At 36.5% G+C, this 24,200-nt stretch overlaps 1 protein-coding gene across 1 annotated transcript in view; it reads left to right on the forward strand.

Annotated features, from left to right (window-relative positions):
* The window catches only part of ROCK1 (Rho associated coiled-coil containing protein kinase 1), a 73,789-nt gene that overhangs the window by 14,755 nt on the left and 34,834 nt on the right, over nucleotides 1–24,200 (forward strand). The window contains exons 2-10 of the mRNA XM_088527237.1: nucleotides 11,769–11,850; nucleotides 16,367–16,467; nucleotides 16,799–16,936; nucleotides 18,185–18,360; nucleotides 19,629–19,713; nucleotides 21,019–21,163; nucleotides 21,446–21,584; nucleotides 22,463–22,554; nucleotides 22,786–22,945. Of these exons, the coding sequence (XP_088383363.1) occupies nucleotides 11,769–11,850; nucleotides 16,367–16,467; nucleotides 16,799–16,936; nucleotides 18,185–18,360; nucleotides 19,629–19,713; nucleotides 21,019–21,163; nucleotides 21,446–21,584; nucleotides 22,463–22,554; nucleotides 22,786–22,945 (1,118 nt within the window). The remainder of the gene's footprint in view (nucleotides 1–11,768; nucleotides 11,851–16,366; nucleotides 16,468–16,798; nucleotides 16,937–18,184; nucleotides 18,361–19,628; nucleotides 19,714–21,018; nucleotides 21,164–21,445; nucleotides 21,585–22,462; nucleotides 22,555–22,785; nucleotides 22,946–24,200) is intronic.

The raw sequence follows: 24,200 nt of genomic DNA on the forward strand, positions 1-24,200 counted from the left end.
CGAGGGTTATGTACCTCTGTGTATACTAGGTATCAAAATATCCCATTTCATATATTTTCATTGTCAGGAAAGCAGTACTTTTATGAAAGACTAATAGAAACACCCCATCCTACAAAAGCCATGGAAAAAGTACATACATACATAAAAACTTCTAGAAGTGAGGTTAAAAATAAAACATAACATTTCATTACTTTATAAATTTCTTTTATTATTTGAGAACATGCTTTGGTTGTGTCTTGCTCTTTGCTTAAAGAGAAAGTAAATAGCAGTTATTCAGAATGGTTGTCGAATAACTGACAATGCAATGTTAGTGTACTCTCATTCTTTCTTTTTCATGTTGTGACAAAAATAGTGCCCACTGCATCTCCTGTGGAGATTAATCAGCCCAAGCTCAGCCTTGCTCCCTTGTAAGCACAGACAGGAGAGACTTTAAGCAAGATTGTGTAGTAGCGGCAGTGGTCCAGACAGCCCTGTCTCCCTTTCCTCTTGGGCTATGATTTTTTCTTCCCTCTTTTAAAATCTAAAGTTGTGCCTTTGGAGCATCTAAACCTATTGCATCCTCTTAAGAATTTTTTTCCCACAAGTTCTGAAGTGTTATTAGGTAGGAGATGAAATATTCAAATCTTTTACATTGAGAAACTTCCTGGAAGAGTGTGATTGTTCAGCTGTTTCTTACCTTTTCAATATTTTCATTCTTTACCATAGCAGTACTTGGTGAAAACACCCAGCATTGTCACAGCTGCAAACACTTATTTTAAGACACTGTTGTCTGTGTATGTCTCATGCTTGAGTAACTGTCTTGGCAATGTTGGGGCATGAGTTCTCTCCTGGTATGCAGAGGCCTTAGTTTTCCCAAAGATTGAGCTTCAAGGCTTAAAAAACACCTATTTAAATAAAATAAATTTATTTTATGATGACAATTTATGATATTTTTTAACTTTATTTTTTAATTTAAATTTTATTTTATAGAGCTTAAACAGACTTCCAAACCTGGTATGTTGCACATCTCCCTTGCTAACTTAGAGTGCTGGAACCCACTGCTGATTTTGCAGTACTTTCTAGTCTTGAGATATTGTAGGTAAGCTGACAGGTATCCATGCTTACTACACATGATGAAATTCTTACAGATTATCATGTGAGAAATTTCCAAGTAGCAAAAGCCAACCTGAACTTTCATGGACAACTCTGGTTCTATACCATGTATGTGAATGTGGTACCATATTTTGAGGTAGTTTTTTAGTATTGTAGTTCCCCGAATCCTGGTAATTTTTTAAAATTGTTGTCTTTTGTCTCTTTATTCATAAAACAATCATATCACAAGTTTTGTTTTGTCTGTTTTTTAAATACTGGCTAAAAGTGGTGGGCAAAAGGATGCTGTTGTAGGTCAGTTTATATATTCAATGCATTGGATTCTGGAATCTGGAAACAATTTGTTAGCAAAAACACTGTGTTCAATATTAGGATGGTGCAAATCCCTAAAAAATGTGAGGAACTTGGTGTTTTGTTGCTGTTAGTAACGAAATCCCATGAATTCTGAAGAATCTCAGTACTTGGCAATAGAGGCAATTTATCCATATCTAAAATAATACACACGGAATTTTTATTACCTTTTTAGAAATCATTATGTCTAAGTCATCCCTTATGGCTATATCAGGGAAAGAGGAATACATATAGAATAGCACTGTTTTGTGTACATAAGTGTTCTGTTTTATTGAAAACGAAGTTTTCGTTTATTTGATGCAAAACAATAAGTCCACAGGCTTTGCTTAAGTCTGGGCATCTTTTGGTAGCTTCATAATGCAATTTTTTTAAGCCCTGCTCCGTTCTCGTTTAGTTACATATTTCAAATATCTGCTTGACTTGTGATTGCTTGTGGTGGAATGTTCATTGCAGAAATGCAGCTAAAGCTCAGACAGGGGCTTGTGCAAGGGGAGAGTTCCCAAAGCTGGGACTCTTCCGTGCCCTCCCCTTCCCGTAGCCCTTGCAGCCAACCTGTATATGTTGCTTGTGCAAGGGCTTTCTGATAAAATTATTATTTTTAAACTGTAATTTTGGACTTTTATCGAGGCATTTTTGTCATCTGCAATTGGAAAAGTGTTTTAGCTTGTTCCAGGGTTTGGTGTGGAGAGGTTCCCTTTCAGTGGAGGGAGGAAAGTAGAGGGTGTTTTTTTTGTGTGTGTGGCTGTGTTTCCAAGCTCTGCTGGAAAAATGGTAAAGTGCTCACTTTCTCTTGAAAAGCTGTCTCATTAGTTCTCTGTCCTTCATTTAAAGATTAAATACGTTTTTTTCTCTCAATTTGTCTAGACTTTGCTCCTAGTCGCTATGTTCTTTTTTGTAAGATCTTTGTAGGCCAGATGGAAAAATCCTCTGTTGCTAGAATTACTTTCTTTGGTACAGCTTTTTAGAGAGTCTTTTCTAAACCATATTTGTTTAGCTAATTTAATCTGTCTTTAGCCTTGACAAGCTCTGTTCACGCTCTGGAGAATTTACCTTTGGATTATTTTTTATGTGACTTTCTAGTAGAGCCACAATTTTATTTTGTGGCAAACAAAGTACTTGTTGTCCACTTGAGCTGGATTATGTGTCTGGCGAGTAGTTGTTGCTTTATGGAGAAGTTTATTTTTCCACTGACTTCTCATATTGCCAACTTTATTAGTGCTGTTTTACTCGTGACACAGATAACCCCTTTCAGAGTTCTAGTGGGGCAGATGGAGGCAACAGTTTAAACTAGTGTGGAGGAGAACTTTTTCTAACTTTGTTATATGTTGAGCTAAAAGATCTAGAGTTGTTTTCATGTTAGGATGTTACGCACTTTGATTTATACTCCCTGAAGTAATGTGTTAACGTTTCCTCTTACGAACAAATTGTTATCCTGCTAGTTCACATCTTGTCCAACATTCCCAAGTTTACTTCCTAAAGTCTCGTTCAATGGATTGCCTCCTAGACTTTTTTTTTTCCAGGCTGCTAACAGCTGTTTTCTAAGCTGCAAATGTGACTATGCTGTTTATTTCCTTTGCTAAATACCACTGTTGCTCTCTTTGTATTATAAAGTTGTACGGTGACTTCCCTTTGACTTTTAAATCTCTAACTGACTTCTTAAAGGCTGATGCCTGAAGAAGCCTAGGGCTTGTAAACTGAGGGTAGAGGAGTTTATTCTTTCGTATCTCTGGTCTGAGTGCCTTTTTTTCTATGGTATTTAATTGAAGGGAAATTTGCATTGACAACGTAACTTTTTTTTATCCCTTTTTCCTTTTGCTTTCTAGTGAGTGTTCCTTAAAGCACTTAATCCTGCAGATCTAAATTGGTAATCCTAAGCATGTTGTTAAAGTAAAAATGTTGTGGTGACTTCTAAACTATCTGAAGTGGCAGATCTGTGTTCTGCCTGGGGAAGAGCATCCCACTCACTTGCAGAATGATGTGCAGGGCTTGCAAAGTCTTTTGCTGATGTAGTTTATAAATTCATTATGGCTTTTTAAAGTAGATGTGGTAGAAACAGATATAAGACAAATCCAACAACTCTGAGAATGTGAAAGGATGTCTTTTTTTTTTTTTTTTTTCCACCTCCCCCCCCCCCAACTCCCAAGGCATTTTTGTGGATAATGTTATCCTGCTATACATCAGATGGACTGCTTATCTCCAGTTGCAGTTGTTATAGGAGCTGGGAATTCGAGACTATGAGGTACCTAATACTGAGCTTTGAAGTAACTCTGGAATGCCAGGTCCGTGCTGACAAATGTCACTCTGCTTAAACTGCCAGTATTTCCTTTTCTTTTAGCACTTTTCGTAATGAATGTATAAATAAAATATGTATTTTAAGTATGCATGCGTTAAGCACATTCATTATTAACCATTGAAAAGGGCGGTTTTAAGAAACTGTTCTTACACCTTATTTAATCCTATTTTGATTCCAAAACACCTCATAAATTATCTAAGCTGTTGTTTTCAAGATAAAATCCAGATAAAATATCAAGAATCTGAATAGTCCTTCAGACACTCATACAACCATTTTATTATGTTTGAGTAAGATATCCAGTTAATAGCAGAAATTGCCATACTTGATGTAGAAGTTAAATGTAGTAGTAAAATCTGTCCAGGGAGTATGTCAGTCCATGTGAGTGAATATTTCTTAAGGAAAATAAATTACAAATATATGAACATCTCTTTTGTATGTGAAATATAATCATAGTCAAGCTTAATAGCAATCAGCTTTTACTGGTATTTTGTCTCTCCTTGAAATAGTTCAAGCAAGATATACTATACCTATTTCTGAATAACTTTTACTGAAATTTTGGTGATATTTTGGTCTATAGTCATCCTTTTTCTTGAAGACACTTCTATTTCATCTGGTAGCTTTGCTCGAAGATATAATTATTAAATAGAATTAATTTGGCTACTAAGCTGAAATAATATGCTGATACACTGAATGACAATTTGGCTATATATAGATTTTTAACTACAATTAAATATCTTCATAAATTTTTTGTGTAGTAAAGTGTTGAATTCAAAGAATAAAAACAAATAAAAACTTACGTCTGAATTGCATCTTCAGTCAATATGAGCAACAGTTTCAGGCATAGAATGCTGTAAATTCGTGCACCTCAGAGTTATGGGTGCGAGTTTCTAGTCAGCAGGCAGCGAAAGGCTCTGCTATGGGGAAACTCCCCCTTGCCCTCAGCTGTGCAGGAAGCCCAAAGATCTAGGTGCCACTAGATAGATGCTGCTGAGCAGCCTGCTTAGTGTAGCTGACTTACATTCTCAGATTCACCCTGCGGTTTATTTTTAAAGGAGATGTCTCAGGTGACAAGACCTATTGGTACCGAGGAAAAACAACTAAACCTAGAAATGTTACCTGTCTGAGAAGGAGCATCACTACTTGTATGTGTGCACATTGGCAGATGGGCTAGTGGTATTTGTAGGATGTATTTTGATACATATAAAAATGTACTGAGTCGTGTAGATGTGTATAGTCTTAAGAAATTGTCACTAAAAGTATTACACATATGTTTGAACAGAATATAGGTTTTTACATTCTTATATGTAACTATATGGAATGAGATATGAGTCAAGTTTGTAGCACATATCTTGTCTTTAAGTTTCAAGATCTGTACTAAGGTTTTAGGAAGATATTTTTCATGAAAAAATATGTTTTAAAGAGCGTTTGCTAATTCAGGTTGTTATTACGAGTGCTGCAGGATACAAAGAAATATGCAAGAACTACATCGTGGTTCACATTGGATTCTTGTTGCCAGGAAATGCCTTGTGCTCAGGATAACATGTCAGTTTGCTCTATACTTGGTCTGCTCTAACTATTTAATAGAAACTGTTAAATGGAGTGTCTTAACTCTGTGTATGTTGACTTACATACTTTAAAGATGAAGTACTAAATGCTATTTTGTCTACTTCTGGGTATCAAAATAAATGAATTGAGTGTGGATACTTTAGAACTAGCTACTCAGAGGAATCTTCTGTATACTTTAGAGATAGTAAATGTTGTTCTATTGCCATCATCCTGAAAGTTGTCTTTCCAACAGTGTTTTTGCTTGAAATCAGTGAATTATATGGATCTGTTCACTGCTTGTTTCTCAAGTAAGCTTATTTTTACCTATTAAAAAAGTCTATTAATCTTATAATCAGAGTCCTGCATGTGTCTTTTTCTTACCGATGAAACCATTCTTACCATTGAAACTGCTGTTTGGGGAGTATTCCCCAAAATGTATGAAAGGGGGTCCAGGGCTTTCTCTCAAGTGAGATAGCAATGATGATAGCATCAGAAGAAAAAAATCTGTCCTTGTCACAAGTGAGTAATGGTTGGTACCTGCAAAATTACGTCTGGTAGTGGGGGTCTGCCTTCTTATTGCTTGCCCCACTGGTAGGGGGTTAAGGATATTCTTAATAGGTTGATTCATTCCAGAAACTGCTTTTATGCAAACTGCTTTTAAGCACAAGCTGTAGCCTTGAGTAAGAAGGAAATTTTTGTGCTGTAGACAAAACAATTCAAAGAAACTTTTAATTCTTTTGGATGATAGAATTGAGGTATTACTTTTCATGCACATTGGAAAGTAATGTGTAAGAATTACTACTCAGCTTAAATGGGCTATATCAGTATTGATAGTTCCCCACAGAGATCCTGTATGTATGGGTGGGTATTATAATAAATTATGCCTGAGCACATGAAACTCCAGTTCCATCAGGTTTGTTGGTTTTAAGAATGAGGGTGAAGCTTCAGTATTATAGAAACAACCAGAAAACAGCTACACTACAGTATACTAAATTATGAGTGGTTATGGTTGTAGATGTTAAGACTTACTGTGCTCTCTCCTAAAAAGGAAAAGCAGCAAAGACTTTAAACTTGGGTAACTGCCAGTCAGTCAAAGGAATGCAACTTTTGTAGGCTGATAATACCCGTTACGTTTTTCTTAGTTCTTTGAATGACAGATAACTAGTAAAATAAACAAGTGTCTCAGCAGCAGAGTTTCATCTGGGTTTAGTACCTTTCTGTTTATGATACGCCTTCACTAGACTGCTGTGTAAGAATGAAATTTGTACAAGGTAACAAATTCCAAGAGGTACTGATGCTATAACTGTACCCAAGCAACGTAGATCATATATTTTGGATCGTATGTTGTGTAGGGACACTAAGTTAATGCAGTTTTGTTGAAGTGGGTTTTCTTGCTGTGGCATATTTTGAAATAACATTATTAAGACAATTTATGGTGAAATTTATAGATTTCCTGTATCTGAATAAACACATTACAAGTATTATAATGAGTTTTGAGACTGGATCTATTTACAGAGTAATGTAGTCCAATGCAGTTGTAGGACTAACATCATTTGAATGCATTAAAACTTGGGGAATAAGCATAGAGCAAAACATGATGACAAATTCCGGTTGACATAGAACACCACAGGTCACATTAAATAAAACAAGGAAACTTTAGAGTAATCTAGTGAAAGAAGGGCAGCATAGCAGCCTGTGAGAACACTAGCCATCCATTGCTAATAAACTGCATGATGTAGGTTACAGAAGCAACTTGTACATGTTACTGCCTCCGATACTTACAGGAGCAGCTGAAGGGAAGGTAAAGGAGTAGCAGGAATCTCTTTGCACATTTCTTTGCAGAAAAGCAGAGGGGAGTTTCCATACTGGAGTTCTAGGCAGTGCTCTTGTTGGAGGATCTCAAACTCAAGTGGTCTTGGAAACGCTTTTGTACAAATGGGCATAAATAGGAAGGATACTGAATCTGGCTGATATTGATCCATGTTTTTCATATCTTTCTAATTATGTAACTTATACAGGCATGTAGTATGTGCATGTATGTTTGTGTGTGTGTATACATGCATGCACGCATATATATCTATAAAATGTTAGTGTTTATATGCCTCCTTGCTTACAGCTGTGTTGGCAACTTAGGATACAGTGATAGTTAAAAGAACTCAAATATTTCAGTTAATATCCTAAGAAAGAAAAGAACGGGAAACATGCTCCCGTGTGTACTTATGGCATGCTCACAACTTCAGTATTATTTGCGCTTGCTTTCTCTTACTCGAAACGTATATAGTAGAGGAAAAAGCAGAGTGTAATGAGGGGCAGGGACAAAGTAAAGCAACTTTCATACAAGAGTAGTTGGAAAACAGATGGCTGGGGGAGGAGTGAAGAAAATGTGTGAAATCCTAAACCAGGTAAATAGGGAGTCCCTTCCTTTAGGGAAAAGGCTGAATGCAAAAAACGTGTACAGAAAATATTAGACGAGAATTCTAAGTAGAACAGTTAAATGCAAAGATGCCATTTCTAGGCACAGATGCATCGAAGTATGACTATGTGCTGGACTCGTTCTTATGCTTTTCCCTAGGGATCTGTTACTGGTCATCTCCAGAGACAAGCAACAGAACCTGTCTGACCTTTGATGTCCCTCCATGTAAATGTTCTTCCAAAGCCCTCCTTGAGGGCAGTAGAGTAACAAACAAACTGACAAAACATCTGGAAGTGCGTGTCTGATACGCAAGAACTCTGTGCACTTCGTCACTCTGTTGTCTGGTTAAATAGTGTGCCCTCGCTCATGCGGTTTTGTGTTTTCCTGCCTTTTTTTTTTTTTTTTCTTTGCCATTGTTTTGCGGGATAGAATGAGCTACTTTAAATAGATAATGAAACAATTGATATTTACATTAAATAAACTTTGTACAAAATAGAGTACATTTGAGGCCATGAAACTGCTAGAATGAAGGATGCTCCTTTCCACTTTTTTTCTCCTCTCTTTATCACCTGTAAAACACTGCTAGCATTTAGGATCAGAGTTTGATCATGGAATATGTTTGCTTTTGTAAAACAATGTATTCTAGTACTCCAGGGTATTAACACAAAAGGAAAAAGCCTATGCGTAGTGCCTTTGTAGTGACAGAGTAGGGAAGAATTTAAGCTTAGCTCAAACAATCTCTAAGCTGCAGTATGTTTCTAAGAAATAACGGATTCACTCCATTTAAAGAAGAAACATATTAAGAACATACTGGACCCATTCAAAAGGAAAAAAATCTTTCTAAAATGATGCCCTTTTTTTTCCTCTAATAAAGCATGTGAAATTGCTGGATATATGATTCATAATGATGTATGGATGAACTGATTTATAATAATGTCTTTATAATGATGTCATCCTTTTGCTTAACAGGAGGAGGGAATGGTTTCTCTAGGTCTTGGAGAGTTGATGTCCCTTCCCTTCTGTGCTAGGAAGGAGGTCGGATGATGTATTGAAGGGCTGGGGAGCAAGGAGAAAATGAAAGCTGAGATTAATTCTCTCTGCAGCTATCTAAGGGATGAAAAAGAATAATGATCCTATGTCTCTTTCCCTTTGGCCATAGGGTTATTTTCTCCTAACTGCAGTCACTAAAGCCCTGCAGTATATTCTGCTTTGAAAGGTCCTTGTCTTGCTGCCTTTTCCCTGCTGATTTCCTGCCACTTCTCATAGCACCACCTGGGAGTTTCCCTTTGTACTTGAGCAGGTTGTAGAGTCGCCACTTTTTCCAGTTCAGCTAATGTAAATGAAATAAAAGGTCTATTTCTTGTTTTACATTATACGCTAGGTATCTCAAATATTTGCCTTGCATTACTCACAGAAGTTTGTTTATTTTGGGTGTAGATTAGTTTCTCTAAAATGAGCTAAAGTTTAGTCTTGTATTTACAGTCACCTTTAAAATAATATCCTGCTATTTTTCTCCAGAAACATTTCAATCAAAGAAATGAATAATTTTGAGAATGAACATTTTACAAGTGTCTCAGTCATTATAAGACTTTCTTTCCTTTCTCTTTCCCCCCAGCCACTCTTTTCCATAAAGGACTGGAGGCAAAGTAGCCTCTCTTGTGGATACCGTAGCAAAGGGGAGCCGATTATTGAAGAGACTGTTTGAACTACGAAACGTTTGACGCCCTGTTTTCTTAACTGTTGTTTGCATCACTTCTGAAGTGTGATTTGAAATGAACTTAAGATCATCAAGTAGTTTGAATTTGCGTTTCCGTTTCAGAGCTCATTTTTGTTCCGAGTTAAATGTTTTGTTTGGAAGAATTCACCTCTAAGATTTGAAAGGCAATGTTTTTCCTGGTTAATTCTGGCTTAACTTGAAATGCCATCTTTGCCTATCAAAACTGAATTAACTGAATATTATCTTTCATCTTTATTTTTAGAGCTTTTTCTTTTTAAACACACAAATTCGAAAGTTGGATGCACCAATGAAAACTTTTTTTGCATGTTTCTTGGTAGACTTACACTTGGAATTAGAAATTCTTTAGTGTATTTTCTAGATATTTGCTATTTATCATTGAAAAATATCTCTCTCAGTAGCTTGCTAGTATTTTTTATTGATTTGTGCATACGTTGTGTCACTTTTCCCCAACATCTGACTGGGGACCAAGTTGTTGCGGATTTTCATTCTCTCATTTATGTAATTGGCCCTTTAATAATTTTTTGTCCTGCTTTCTGTAGTCAATTGCTTTTCTTTTTTATCATTAATGATTAATCTAAAAAGATGATCCCGTAGCAATTTGCTACAAAAGGCACCGTATGGGAGCTAAGTTAAAACAGGAATGTTTTCATGGAATTAAATTAACAGATTTATTAATAACCAGTTTTTAAAATCATTCTGATTGCCCCTGTATTTTTATTTACTTACCCTTCTTTTCTATTTCTAATATAATTTTATTGTTTCTTCTCACTAAATCTGAAGTAAATGGCTTCTCTCTTACATACAAGGCATAGTGAGTACAAGTTGAAACACAGGAAGTTTCATCTCCATGTGAGGAAGAACTTCTTTACTGTGAGGGTGACAGAGCCCTGGAACAGGCTGCCCAGAGAGGTTGTGGAGTCTCCTTCTCTGGAGATCTTCCAAACTCGCCTGGCTGCCACCCTGTGCCACGTGCTCTAGGTGGCCCTGCGTGTACAGGGGGGTTGGACTAGATGATCTCTAGAGGTCCCTTCCAACCTCAGCCATTCTGTGATTCTGTGTGATAATTTAAAAGTGAGCACCACAAGCCTACAAATAATCTTAAAGTGAATCTCTAATGCATATGCTTGCCTAGAAGAAAAGCTTTCAAAAACCATATACTGTAGTGATTTTTTTTTTGTCATAGCTTTTTGAGGGCTGTTAGAAGTAGTAGTCAAGGCTTGATAGATCAGCACTGAATCCTGTGTTGCATAGTTTTCTGAAAATCCCAAAACAGCTCAGATCTGAAACAACCAGATTTGGACTAGTCATATCAAAGACCTGTCTGGTCTAACCTCTGGTTTCCCATGGATCAGTAATAGGTGGCACCGATGGACTTGTCTGGAGGGGCAGACCGGGAAGCAGTGGTACTTCCCTAGGGTGCTCCGTTAGCATCCAGCAGCTTGTTTCAAGACTTTCCTCCATATTTTTGCATGTGTCACTTAAAAATTGCCAAGGTGATAAACTTTCTATCACTATTTTTATTTAATTCTTTTTGGTGCTGCTCTCTAGACAGCTCTCTATTTTTTAATTAGATACTATGCTGCAGTTCCCAAATAAAATGTCTTGTTTATTTTTTTCCTCCCAGAAGACATAATACACTCAAGAATAATGTATGCCTCTTGGAAAACTTAAGACTGCCATCAATTTCGAGGGAGTTTATAGCACTTTACAAGACCTTAGAACTATCTTTTTGTTTGCTTTTATTCTAGTCCATGAGGGTATATTCATCAGCAGCACTGTCAGATGGGCATGTGGCTGGCAGCTTTAAGCTGCTATTTACATAAAACTTTTGTGCCTAAAGCTGGTATTTTGTTCAGGAGTATTCTCACTGAATTCCATGAAATTACATGTGTGCAAAAAAAAAAAAAAAAAAGTCTTTTCTTTGTAAATCTGTTATCTAAAAACCTGTGAATAAGAATTGGGCTTGACTCTTGATCATAATTCAACATCAGGCTGTTCTGCTTGACAGCTGCCAGTTATTGTGCAAGTGCCTTTACATGCTGTGTGTTATGTTGTGACTTTTTAATGGAAGAGCTTTTTTAGAACTATTTGTATTTTTTATAATTGGAAAAATACCTTTTAATGTAGAAGTGGAGCTAATTGAGGTGATTAGCAATTCATAAAAGTTATTTGTTTTAGGATGGCAGGACATTAAATTTTGACAAGTCCAGTAAAATACCAACAGCTATATCATATTTATGTCTTTTAAAGATATTGGCTAAGTGTTTTATAATGTATCTTTCACTAGGAAAAGTGTAAATATTTTTAAAATCACTTATCTTTTTTTTTTTTTTTTTCAGGACGGATTAGATGCTTTGGTATATGACTTGGATTTCCCTGCCTTAAGAAAAAACAAAAACATCGATAATTTCTTAAACAGGTGTAAGTATTTACTATTTGGTTTTTAAATAGCAAAGAAAGCTATAATTGTCAGCAAAAATAAGAATAAAAGATACTTCAGCTTTTACAGTGGAAAGTAGGGATTTCTAGGGTACCTTATTTTTTTTTTCAGTACTAGTTGTTTTAAAAGTCCTTTTTTTTCTGTCATTACAGTTATCTTTACAAATATAATACCCAGTAATTTAATGTCGAAGGTTATTATCCAAGTAAATGGTGGTGGTTTTCAGTGAGTGGCTTTTAAAAGAAAGATCTGTGTCTTTGGTTCTGAACAAGCTTTTCAATTCTGTTAACTTGTTTTGTAATTTCATGAACTCATGTGTCATAAGCAATTAGCAGTAAAATGGCGTAATGTGTAAATAGTATCAAGAAAATCTAATATACGCTGATGGACTGGAGCATGTGAGGTTTTGCGTTTTTTGGTATACAAGGTCTCATCTCCAATATCCTGTGAAATTCTTGCACTGCGTAGTTTGCTCTCCTTTGTGGATGCACTTATTGCCTCTGTAGAATTCTTCTCATTTTTGTTCGAAGGGGGTGGAGAAGGTCATTGAAAATAATATGAAACATTATGAAACTGCTATGAAAATAGTAGTTTCCTTAAATAAAAACAAACTAAAAGATGCAAAACTATGTAACATTAAAAAGTTGGTGTAATGTAAAAAAGGAATAAAATGCTTTTTGTGGGCAGACTTCTTAAGCTGGAAGATATCACCATCCTGTTTTGCCATTTTCTTAAATTTGTCTCTTGTGCCTTTTGGAAATAATTAAAAATTAGTAAGCTTTAATTTTATCCTTCAAGTGGAGATATATTTACCATTAGGAAGGAAGTCACTTTATTTTTACTATCATGATTTTTTTCTACTGCAAGATTTCCCAAACTTTCTCCTCTGCAATTATTTTCTTAATGAGAAAAAAAAAATGTTGATAGTCATAGTTCCATCATCTTCATGTATTGAAAAAGACTGCATCAAAGAATTAAGCCAGTTTTCCAGGCTCCCAGGTTGATAAATTTTGGAAATTGTAGGAGAAATATTTGCTGATCCAGACTTGCTGCTGTCTGTAGACAGAAAGGGCAGACCTTGAAATTAAAATAATGTTATTAGTGTTGTTATTATAATGTTATTAGTGTTACAAGTTTAAACATCTTAGTTAATTGTTGTATTAAATGGATTTTGTGGCAAATATGAAGTAATTAGGATTTAAATAATCTGCTTTATGTCTTAATAGACCATTGAAATTTGTGGGTTTGCTTTTCTTTTCAAGTTTTTAGATAGTTTACTTTGCCCAACTATTAGCTGTGCTACTGAATTGATGGGGTTTGCTCTCGAAGGAATGGCTAGGAGCCCACTATATTTAAATAATGGCTTGTTTCCATGCAAGCTGGTTGCTGGTAAGGTCGGATGTTCTCTTTCAGTTTTCACATTGCAAACTGTGTTTTAAGTTGCATACCCTGTTACATACACATTTTGTGTACTCAGCTGTTTGCAGAGAAGGTGTGGTGAAACTTCCCTGGAGAAAAGAGAAGTTGAGTTAGGCAAAGGAAACATTCATTGCAACAGATACATTGAATGCTGTTTCGGCATTTGTGAAGTAAAGAGGTCTTAGAAAAAAATTGCATTTGTATTTGGAGATGAATAAAGGGAAGGAAAATTTGTTTCCAGTCTGTTAATAATGACTATTCTATAGCTAAAAATTATATACTGTGTAAGATGCAACCTGGAATAACGTGAAGGTGAAGATGAATAGAAGAGATCAAGCTGTCTTTGGCTTCAGACAGCCTTTAGCACAGGGAGCTTACTGTGTTTGCTGAAATATGAAAGTGAGCAATGTTTGTGGCAGTGATGGTCTTAAAGGTAACCATGAAATCTGGTTTGTCTTAGACTTTTGATGAAAGACATTTTGGGGGGCTGCTTCTATGTAGCCTAAAACGTAAGGAATGTTTTCAGTCTTGCTTTAGTTCTAGAGACAAGCAGTTTAAGAATACCCCTCTGCAGGAGTTGCTGTCCAGCTTGTACCATTATTCTGGAAGTCTGCTGATGATTGCCCAGTGACACAGTCCTTATTCCTTCTCTCTAACTTAAATTTTATGCTTGTGTAGCCTTAAATAGCTGCTTCTGTCAACCGAGGATCGGGGGTTTGTTTTCGCAAAATCCATACCATGAATATTTTCTACTCTATAGAATTTAAAGAAAAAGCAACATCTGAGCTTCCTTGTGAGGATAGTTGGGGTTGCAGTGTTGGCAGCAGGAGCTTGGTGTCCTGCAAGCTCATGAGCAGGTTCTAGGCCAGGCTGGAGACACTATCGGCAGCCAGGGGAGCCATCTTGCCTGGTCATGAAGCGTAACCTGGCTCTATCCTCCACTATTAATGGCCTATTTAAGTGTGTTGCAACCTGAAAAATATTGATTAACAGATCTTTGTATTTCGTCGTGATGTTTTCAAAGCTACTTGGTACTCTTTAGACTGGTACTCTCAGTCTAAAGATACCGAGTGTGTCTTGCAAGCAGTAAGCTGCACCTTGCAGGTGTTCATGAGCCCTGGGTACATTCACTGGAAAATGTTTAGCTTCAAATTGCTCCTAAAACAGGAGCTCCTTAATTTAGGATTTCTAAGGTTTTCCCTTGTGCCTTCTGAAGGAAGCCTGGGAGGGGCTTGGAGGCAGGTGGCTGAGAGGGGAATACATTTTGCTTGGCAGCTACCTGAGAGCGGGAGGGAGGGAAGCGCAGGTGGTGGCCGTTGGAAGTGAGGCCGCCCCACAAGGACTGAGGGCCACGCGCCATTGTCGGTGTCTCTGCGAGAGGCCAAATTTTGTTATTCACTAGTGATTCACTTCTAAAACTATTCAAGTGCCTGGAACTATTTGAACTATTTTATTTTTGCCATTAAGGTCAATGTTTATTTTTTAAACTTACATTTTAATACCGTTTCTATTTTTTTTTAGTCTGCACTTAAAACCCTTTTGGCTTGAAACCCTTCTGAAGGAAACTTTGTTTAACTGTTTTGACCGTGGGTGAGAGTTGTGATTGAAAACCGTTTAACACAGGCTTTTTCATAATCTGCCTAGCTTCCATCTGTGCTGTTATAAAGATTTTTTCCTTCAGAATTCCTGGATTTGCTGTTAGGAGACTGTTGGGCAGTAAGTTAATGAGAAAATCGTTGTCAAGGGGACTGGTGCTTTTCAGCTCTGTGGGATCCTACCCATTCCCCTTGGGAGCCATTTGCACCTTGCAAAAAAGGGCAAATACTGAGGCCATGCATTATTAAGGTATGCTTTCTAAAAATCACTATTTTGATCTATGTGTAAAATAATTTGAGTTTATATTAATACTCAGATTTCTTCTAGGCATAGTTTATAGAGCTAGTGAGCTAGTGGTATGCTGCCTTGTGTAAATGGATGGTTTCACGTTGGGCAATAATGTAGGAGAATATTTATTCAGACAAAACTATGAGTTCCTGTAAGCTATAATAAAATTTTATTGGGTTTCACTCATATGCTTTATTGTCAACCATGTGCCTTATTGTCATGCTTTTATTATGTTTAATCATATGTCTTTATTTTAGAGTAGTGCATTTTGATATGGAAATTTCTTTTGTGGGCTTCAGTTGTTTATAGGTAATGTCTGGCATATATAGAACTCTAATGGCTGTTTTCAGTTGTCTGCCAAATCATTTTTTAAATATAAACTCCAAAAATGGTATTTTCCCTCCCTCTTCTTCCCCTACCTATACTCCTGTATGAACTTTGCTTTTGAGCCTAGAAGCTATTTAAGAAGATAAAAATACTGTTGTATAATTTATTTTATTAGAAGTGTTTCTGGTCCAGTAGTTGTTCCTTACTTTTAGAAATGCTGAAACATGAGGATTTTCCATGTAATCTCATGCCAGTGTTGACCCACATGGATTAAAATAGACTGTTTTAATCTATGACCAAATTTGGAATCAGAGTATCTGCCCACTGGGAGTTTGTGAATTATTGTAGTTTATAGAATGACAGGTTTATATAAATAATTGCAGTGATTCCCACTGCATGTTTTAAATTAAAATCTATTTTCTCAGTATTAGGAGTAATAAAAGTCCAAAATACTGGAAGTGCATTTTTTAATAGTTTCTTGAAGTGTTTAATATGTATACCACACAGTATTTTCTCAGACATGTTGCATATTTACCCAGAAATAATCTTTCAACCTCATCTGTTTAAAAGCTAGACTACCTTGGATGGGAATTTTTTGTGTATTTTTTTCCCCTTTGAGTATTTTTTTTTTTTGAAGAACTTTCCAAATCAAGATTTCTGCTAATTTGATTGTGCAGTAGAGTAGCTTGTGTTAGTGTCAGGTTTTGGTTACGAGGGTAATGGGAAGCAGCTCATGCATCTGGGAGAGGTTTACAATAGGTTTAAAAAAGGAGTACCCTCTTTCAGCAACATGTCTAATAATTATAAGTTGAAAGATGAACATATTTAAATCGATTACATATGAAATGTGGTTTTTCTTTTATGCAGATAAAGACACAGTAAATAAAATGAGAGATCTGCGCATGAAAGCGGAAGATTATGAAGTAGTGAAAGTGATTGGTAGAGGTGCATTTGGGGAGGTTCAGTTGGTAAGTTGTGTTTCTATTTGTACATGTGAATGTTTTTTGTCATATTTGCTCAGATCTGTTTCTGCTATGTATACGTGCAAACTATAAAGTGAATATTGTGCCTGTGGTCTTCTGTGTTGAACAGTTTGAGCAAGTATTTTCAAAAACGGTGCCTATATTGTCAGGTAATGCGATGTAATTCTGTAGGTCCACAATATATCACCTTTTATAAAACAATATGAAGAGTATTTTAAAACTTTGAATGAAGCAGGACACTAACAAGCATGCTATTATTCTTCATATATTAATGTGTGAAACTATTGTGTTCTGTATGTCAAATTTGTTTCCATAGGTAAGGCATAAATCCTCAAGAAGAGTCTACGCTATGAAACTTTTGAGCAAATTTGAGATGATAAAACGATCAGATTCTGCATTCTTCTGGGAAGAAAGGGATATTATGGCTTTTGCTAATAGTCCCTGGGTTGTTCAGGTATAGTGATACTCCTTTGAAAAAACTTATCCTTGCAGAACTGTGTTATTGTAGCATTATGTTAACCAAGTTGTAACTTGGAATTACACTTTTTCATTTTCAGGTTTTTGAACTTTTTGGTTTTTTATATACATTGATCTGTTAGGAAAATACTTTATTAACATTAGGAATGCTATGCACAACAAGTAGATCTTGCAGTTGCTTCCAAACTGTATTTTTCTTAACAAGATAAGTTATTCTGCTTATTATTACGTGCATTAAGAGATACAAGTTAGAACTGGTGCGCCTCTGCTATAGTAATGCTTTGAGGCATCCAGTATCCTAGAAATATATACTTAAGATGCAGGTTCTGTATATTCTAATTTCTAAATATATGTTTGCCAAGTGTGTCTGCTCATGTGTTATCATTGGCAAATTCTAGGGGGAGTTATTGCTGCCTTTGAAGTTTACAAGAGTGTGCCTGAAGAGATGATCATGTATTTATTTATGTGTGTGCATGTTAGCTTGTTAGTTTACACTATTCTTATCCTTAAGCATATACATTCTTGTGTTAGCTTAGAAATAAACAACATTTTTTAAGGCTTTACTACATCAAGTAGGTAACTACAGTACTATTTTTCTGGGAGTAGTTGTACACAATACTACTACTATGACTGAAAAAAGGTGTTAAAGTTATAAAACTTAAATTCACTCTTACTGCTGGTGTTGAACAGAGTGCTGACAACTGTAAGGGAAGTATTTTTACTGAACTTTTAATATTTAGGCTCATTTTCTAAATGAAGAATAATAAACAATGAACTCACCGTAGAATAATAAATATTTGGCGGCAACATAAATAGAATCAGGAAGGTGTTTGCAGTGCAATAGTGTTATGGTAGCACATGGGTCAACTAGCATCCCAGGGAGTAAGGAAGCATTTTGTCCACTAGTGCAGATGAGCAGTCTTTGAAGTAATCACAAGTTTTACTGCACTAAATAAATAACAATCAAATCCATAATCAGAACCATAATCCTTCCATTTTAAGGTAAAGGTACAAAAGATCTGGTACCAATTGGCTCTAGAGATTAACTTTTTTTTGAGGTCTGCTGAGTGATGCAAAGCTGCTGCAGTAACAACTGCAATTCTGTTGATCTCTAAGTCAGTTTGTGCAGAAATTTCTCGGATTTCCAACATGCAGAGGATAAAGCTTTTAAGCAAGCATAACTGGAGTATTTGCTGATCTATTCTTTGTTTGTTTGTTTCAACAGTTATTTTATGCATTCCAAGATGATCGTTACCTTTACATGGTGATGGAATACATGCCTGGTGGGGACCTGGTGAATTTAATGAGCAACTATGATGTTCCTGAGAAATGGGCAAGATTTTATACTGCTGAAGTTGTTCTTGCATTAGATGCTATTCACTCAATGGGTTTTATACACAGGTAAGGAAAACAACAAAAGCGTTGTTATAGAAGAGGTATTTTATTCCCAGTGTTGTCAGAATCACTTGAATAATTTCTTAGGTAGTCTTAAAAATGCTGCTTTTAATTCATTATTGTTTCATTATTATTATTCTGTCTTATAACTTCAAAATTTCTTGACATATGGAATTGCCAGTTTGAGGTGACACCTTCAAGTAAAAGATTTTCAACAGTTAGAGAAATAACCACATTTCCACAAATGGAAAGAAATGAAGTGGAATGAACAGTTTGACCCCTAAATCATTCTCTTCACTTGACTAAAAAGCTTTCTTGGGAGCTAGTAGTAGTACATCATGTCTCTGCTCTACGTTTGAAGCCTCAGCTGACCCCCTAAACAAAAATCTGAGAATAGTATGAAGAAAATCTAGCTCCGTGTTTATGATGGACAAGAGGGAAAATGCCAGACTGACCTGATGGTTCTCTGTGATGAGATGACTGTCTCTGTGGGTGAGGGGGAAAGCCATGGATGTTTTTTGACTTTAGTAAAGCTTTTGGTATAGTCAGATTGGAGGGAGATGGTTTGACTAGAACTGCAGGGTCAGTGGAAAACTTGACTTAAAGGGTTGTGCTCAGCAGCACAAACTCCATCTGACAGCCAGTTACTAGCAGTTTCTCAGGGTTTAATAGTGGGGTCAGCACTGTATAAAGTCTTCATTTATGAATTGAACAGCCTTCTACTGAGACAGAATACATTGATCTTCATCTGCCTAATAGTTTATAGGGAGGATGAAGTCAGATTTGTAGTTTCACAGTGAAGGGACAAGATGCAATGGATGCAATTTGCAGAAAAGGAATATATGAAGAAACTTTTTTTTTTTTTTGCAATAAGGGTGGTCAAACACAGAGAAGGAGCTGTGCTTTCAAGTTCTATTTGGAGTGGTCCACTTAAAACCAGAAGAGATTTTTTTCTGTAGCTGATCCTATTAACTGATTCTGAGTAGAGGGATGTGAACCAGTCAATGATTTTAGGTTCTTGAGATCCTAGAGTAATGCTCAGTCTGGTTAAATTTGTTTGCTTGAAGAGACTTTACTCCCACATCTATATTATCCTCTTTCAGTTTAAATGTGGCAGTTAAACAGTCTTTGGATATGTTGTTTTGAGAAAGCAGGACAGAATGGAGGAAATGGTTGAGTTTTCATGTTGTTTGTTTTTCTTGTCTTGTCAAAGCTGATAAATGGTTGACTTATTATTTTTGTAAATTGAACATGTGTGTTTTTCTTCCTTTCAGAGATGTGAAGCCTGATAATATGCTGCTAGATAAAGCTGGTCATTTAAAACTAGCAGATTTTGGTACTTGTATGAAGATGAACAAGGTAGTCACATATTTCTAAACTTGCTTTTATATTTGTGAATATAAAACTTACTAAAAACTTTTTGGCCAGATGAGAAGAGTCCAATGTTCCAACCTGTTCTCACTACTATTCTTCATACACAATTATGCAAACCTGAAGTGAACAGGTTAAATAATGTGATCAAGTTATTCTTAAAATACATCCCCAAGGTCACAAGAAAGAAAAATCTCAACCAATATTTCAAGTACTGTAAAATGTTGCTGTAGCCCATGTGAAACACTGGTTGGTTTGTGTCAGCCTGCACCTATATACTAGGAGAGTAATTGGGCAAAAGATACGTATATCGGGACCTCCCAGCATACTCCAGGAGCTCTGAATAAGTGACTTTGTGCAGCCGCTTTGCCATAAACAAAAGACAGCGTGAGAGCCAGCTGCAAGTTACATGTGCATATTCAAGGAATTGCCTCAAGTCCAACCAGTCCTTTTGAGTGGAACATCTGACGCACAGTTTGGCTTTGTTTCAGGCTTATTACGGATTAATCCTTTACTGATTCTGTTTTTAACAATGAAATGTTTTGATATCCTAATGCTTAAGCTGTAAGTGCCAAAAAAGAAAGGAAAAAAAATCTGTAGGATGAAACTTTACTGCATATTAGAAGTTAAACCCGTGTCAACAAGACTTTGTATTTCGTGCTATACTAAATGCTAGCTTCAAATGTCTTGGGCTCCTCTAGGCCTTTGAAAGAGGAAAGTTTCTCAGAATAGAAGTCTAATTTAGGTGCGTCTGGCTTTGGTGCATATGCATGACTGGATTTTGTTTTATTTACTTAGTTTTATATACTTCGCCTACGTACATTTTTGCTACTGATCTATTTCTAGAAATTGTCTGATTACTGTAAAGTGGCTTGTGCTGATGATTGCAGGTTCAGTGTTTTAGGTCGCAGTTCCAAGTGATTCCCTCTCTCTTGACAGTTCTTTCTGCAGTAGTGGGAAGAACATGAAGTCCCCTTCTCATGTGTTGCCATTTTCAAAGGCTGTTAACTTAGGGTTTCAAGATCCTGTCCATATTGCAGTTTTCCTGGGATTAAGTGTGTTGGGTTGGAGGTGAAAAACTTGCACTCTGGCTTGTTCTGTCAGCAAAATCCGTGATTTTAACCCATGTATGTTAACAGAACTGTTTTCCCTGACTGATTTATACCTAAAAATTTGGCAGTTGTGACAGTGTGTGTGACATTTCCATTGACCCAAGTAGGAGAACTTAATGTGTTCCTGAAATGGCTTGTAGCTTGGCCCTTATGTTTGTGCCTGCTCTTCTTCCCTCTGCAGGAAGGTATGGTACGATGTGATACAGCTGTGGGAACACCAGACTACATCTCTCCGGAGGTGCTCAAGTCCCAGGGAGGTGATGGTTACTACGGACGGGAGTGTGACTGGTGGTCAGTTGGAGTCTTTCTGTATGAGATGCTCGTGGGTGAGTAGCAGGATGAGCAAAACTGACTGCAGTACTTCCTAGGCTTGCTGTTAAAATATCATTCGTGTTTAAGTGCTTCATTTGTTATTTTTCCAATGTAAGCTGATGGTGGTATTTACAACATACTTACAGTTTTCAGAGGCATTAAATGTATGTTTCAGTAATCAGTTCGCAAACACTGGTGCTTGCCTCATTTATTGACTAGCAGCTGCTTATGTATGGTGCTTATGTAATTCGAATGCTTTTATAAATCAAATCTACAACACTTCCATGTTTTTTCAGGTGATACACCGTTCTATGCAGATTCTTTGGTTGGAACATACAGTAAGATTATGAATCATAAGAACTCTCTTACTTTCCCTGATGACAATGAAATCTCTAAAGAGGCAAAAAACCTTATTTGTGGCTTTCTAACTGATCGGTAAGATTTAAACATCATTCAAAATGAATGTAAACCCTTGTTAGGAGAAGTTCTTCTCATCTTAAAAGCACACATGTGGGTTTTTTTTTTGTATTTATGTGGATTTCTAAAATACTGCTGTTGTCGTGGCATGAGTACAGTGAAACCTGTTTCCAGTTCTGGCGTTGTCATGGCTGGATGTGGCTGAATTTCACTTGGTTGAGTTGTTTGTCTTTTTTTAGGAATTGAGCTTTATTATTTTAACTATAACAGCATAAGCAAGATGCTAATGGATCCTTAAAGACTAGGAAGACTATTTTAATATGTAGTCAAGCATTTTTTAAAGCTTCTGTCAAAGTCCTAAATTACTTTGTCTGACTTGAAGTAGCATTTTGCCTAATCTAAAGTGTGTGAAGTTCCCAGTGGCAGTATCCATTTCTTTCTGTCATCATTTCATTCTGCCCCAGCAGCTGGGGGGAAGTCGCTGATGTTTGTGTAGTCTTGTGTATGGTGGGGAAAGGGGGATGCTGCCACTGTGGGAGCATCCCTGCTAAGTTTTTAGTTTGAGTGGGAGTGGCCTCAGTAACACAGTAACTTTGGTCAGTGCTGCAGTGTGTTTGGAGGGTTGTGCAAAATGGGTTCCTTTGGGATCAAACTAAAGCAAGAGGTGCGTTTCAGGAGTGCCTCATAAGCACCCCAGCTGCTAGTGGGTATTAGTCCACAAGAGAAGAGTCCAAGGGAAACTCACCTGAAATGTGAGTGTTAGGCAGATCTTCAGCACCAGCTGAAGATTATATTGCAGAATGCAATAGGCTGAGTTGCCTTAGGTGTGTCTTTATTTCCTTGAGGATAATTTATGTAATCTTCCATGCTACACTAACACCAGAAACTCTTTGCAGGGAAGTGAGGCTAGGTCGAAATGGTGTAGAAGAAATTAAGCGGCACCTCTTCTTCAAAAATGATCAGTGGGCTTGGGAAACTCTCAGAGACAGTAAGTATCACGCTTTTTTCGGAGGTACTGATCTGGCTTTCTTATGTATCATGTTAGCAAAAGGACTGCCATTTTTCTTTTTAGTGGAAGGCACTCTTTCAAATTCAGTGTTGTATTTACTCTGTAGTAAGGAACTTGATTTCCTGGATGCCACAAAGATATTCTCAATAGCTCTTGCTTATGTCACTTGAGTAATATTATTATCATGTAATCATTTTCTTCTTTTTCTAGCTGTAGCACCAGTTGTGCCTGACTTAAGTAGTGACATTGACACTAGTAATTTTGATGATTTGGAAGAGGACAAAGGAGAGGAAGAAACATTCCCCATACCAAAAGCATTTGTGGGAAACCAGCTGCCTTTTGTAGGCTTTACATACTACAGCAACCGCCGGTACGTACAGAGCAAGCGAACTGACAGCGTGTTCTCACAAAGGCTGTTTCTGACTCTTACCAGTATTTAGATTGTTTGTGAATTTTGTTCCATAAGTTCTTTCAGAATTTTAATAATGATTCTCAATCTCACTAAATTACACGTCTTGACAGTTCCATGAACCAGGACTCTGCTAGTCATCAGGACCTTAAAATATCACACTAATTTTGTGAGTGCCTTATCCTGAGCTACCAGTATTATGTGGATGCGCTGTGGTAACTGGTCAAGAAAGATGTACTGCTGCACTGTTAGGCAGAGCTGCCTACGCAGTGAAGAAGTGTGTATACGCAGGGGCTTGAACCAGGGAGCTTCAAGGTATTAGGAAACAGGGTTTAATGTCACTATGAAGTCACTGTCCCTGAGCCGTATATGAGGCTTTATGTTAGCCTGTGTAGGCACGTGATAAATTAAACTGTCTCTCAACTTCTCTCTGGCTTATTGGAAACAATAAGGTGTTTTCTCCTTGCCTGTTATTTGATTCATATATACATGAACCAAATATATATATGTATTATATATATATATATATATATATATGTATATATATTTTTCCAAAATATTCATCACCTGCAGAATGAAATTGTGGTGCTTTAAAATTTTTAGTGTGGCTTAGAAGGCTTTAAGTGCCATCAGTTAAAATTATATTCTTTCATACTTTAACAGTCATTATTCACCATGTACATTCAAAAACTTGATAACTTTTTCTTACTTTGAAAGCTGCATTTAATCATACTGAATACCTGTCAGGATTAATAAAAGCTAAATCTCACAGGAGCTTTAAGGATAGGAGAGTGCTAAAGCAAATAAATCTGTTATCCATCCTTGGATGGAAGAGGAAATGCTTTTCCAAGTCTGTGGTGAAATTCTTTCCATCTATGCAAAAGGTTGTCCTCGGATTAATATTAATTCCATAGTAATCTGCTGATGTGATAGTCTTGGAAAGTCTGAAATGCTCATTCAAACTTTCTAAATGTGTCATCCTAATTTTTATTCCCTTTATATAGTGAAAACAGTTTAAGCATAGAGAAGAAATCTCCAAAGTTTTTATGTTCGTTCTCCACTCTCCTTAGGTTTTGTTTCACTTCTTATATCCTTGGAGAGTCTAAGGTGATGGGAGACCTGGAAAATTATGTGACTTTTAGCCTTAAATGAAGTGAAACAATTTTTTAGTGCAAAATTGTCTCTAAAATTTGATCCTAATTTGTGCAGGCAGCTG

This window comes from Tinamus guttatus, unplaced genomic scaffold, assembly GCF_059628265.1.
Source record: "Tinamus guttatus ecotype Peru unplaced genomic scaffold, ASM5962826v1 Tinamus_guttatus_pri_ptg000271l, whole genome shotgun sequence".
Lineage (NCBI taxonomy): Eukaryota > Metazoa > Chordata > Aves > Tinamiformes > Tinamidae > Tinamus > Tinamus guttatus.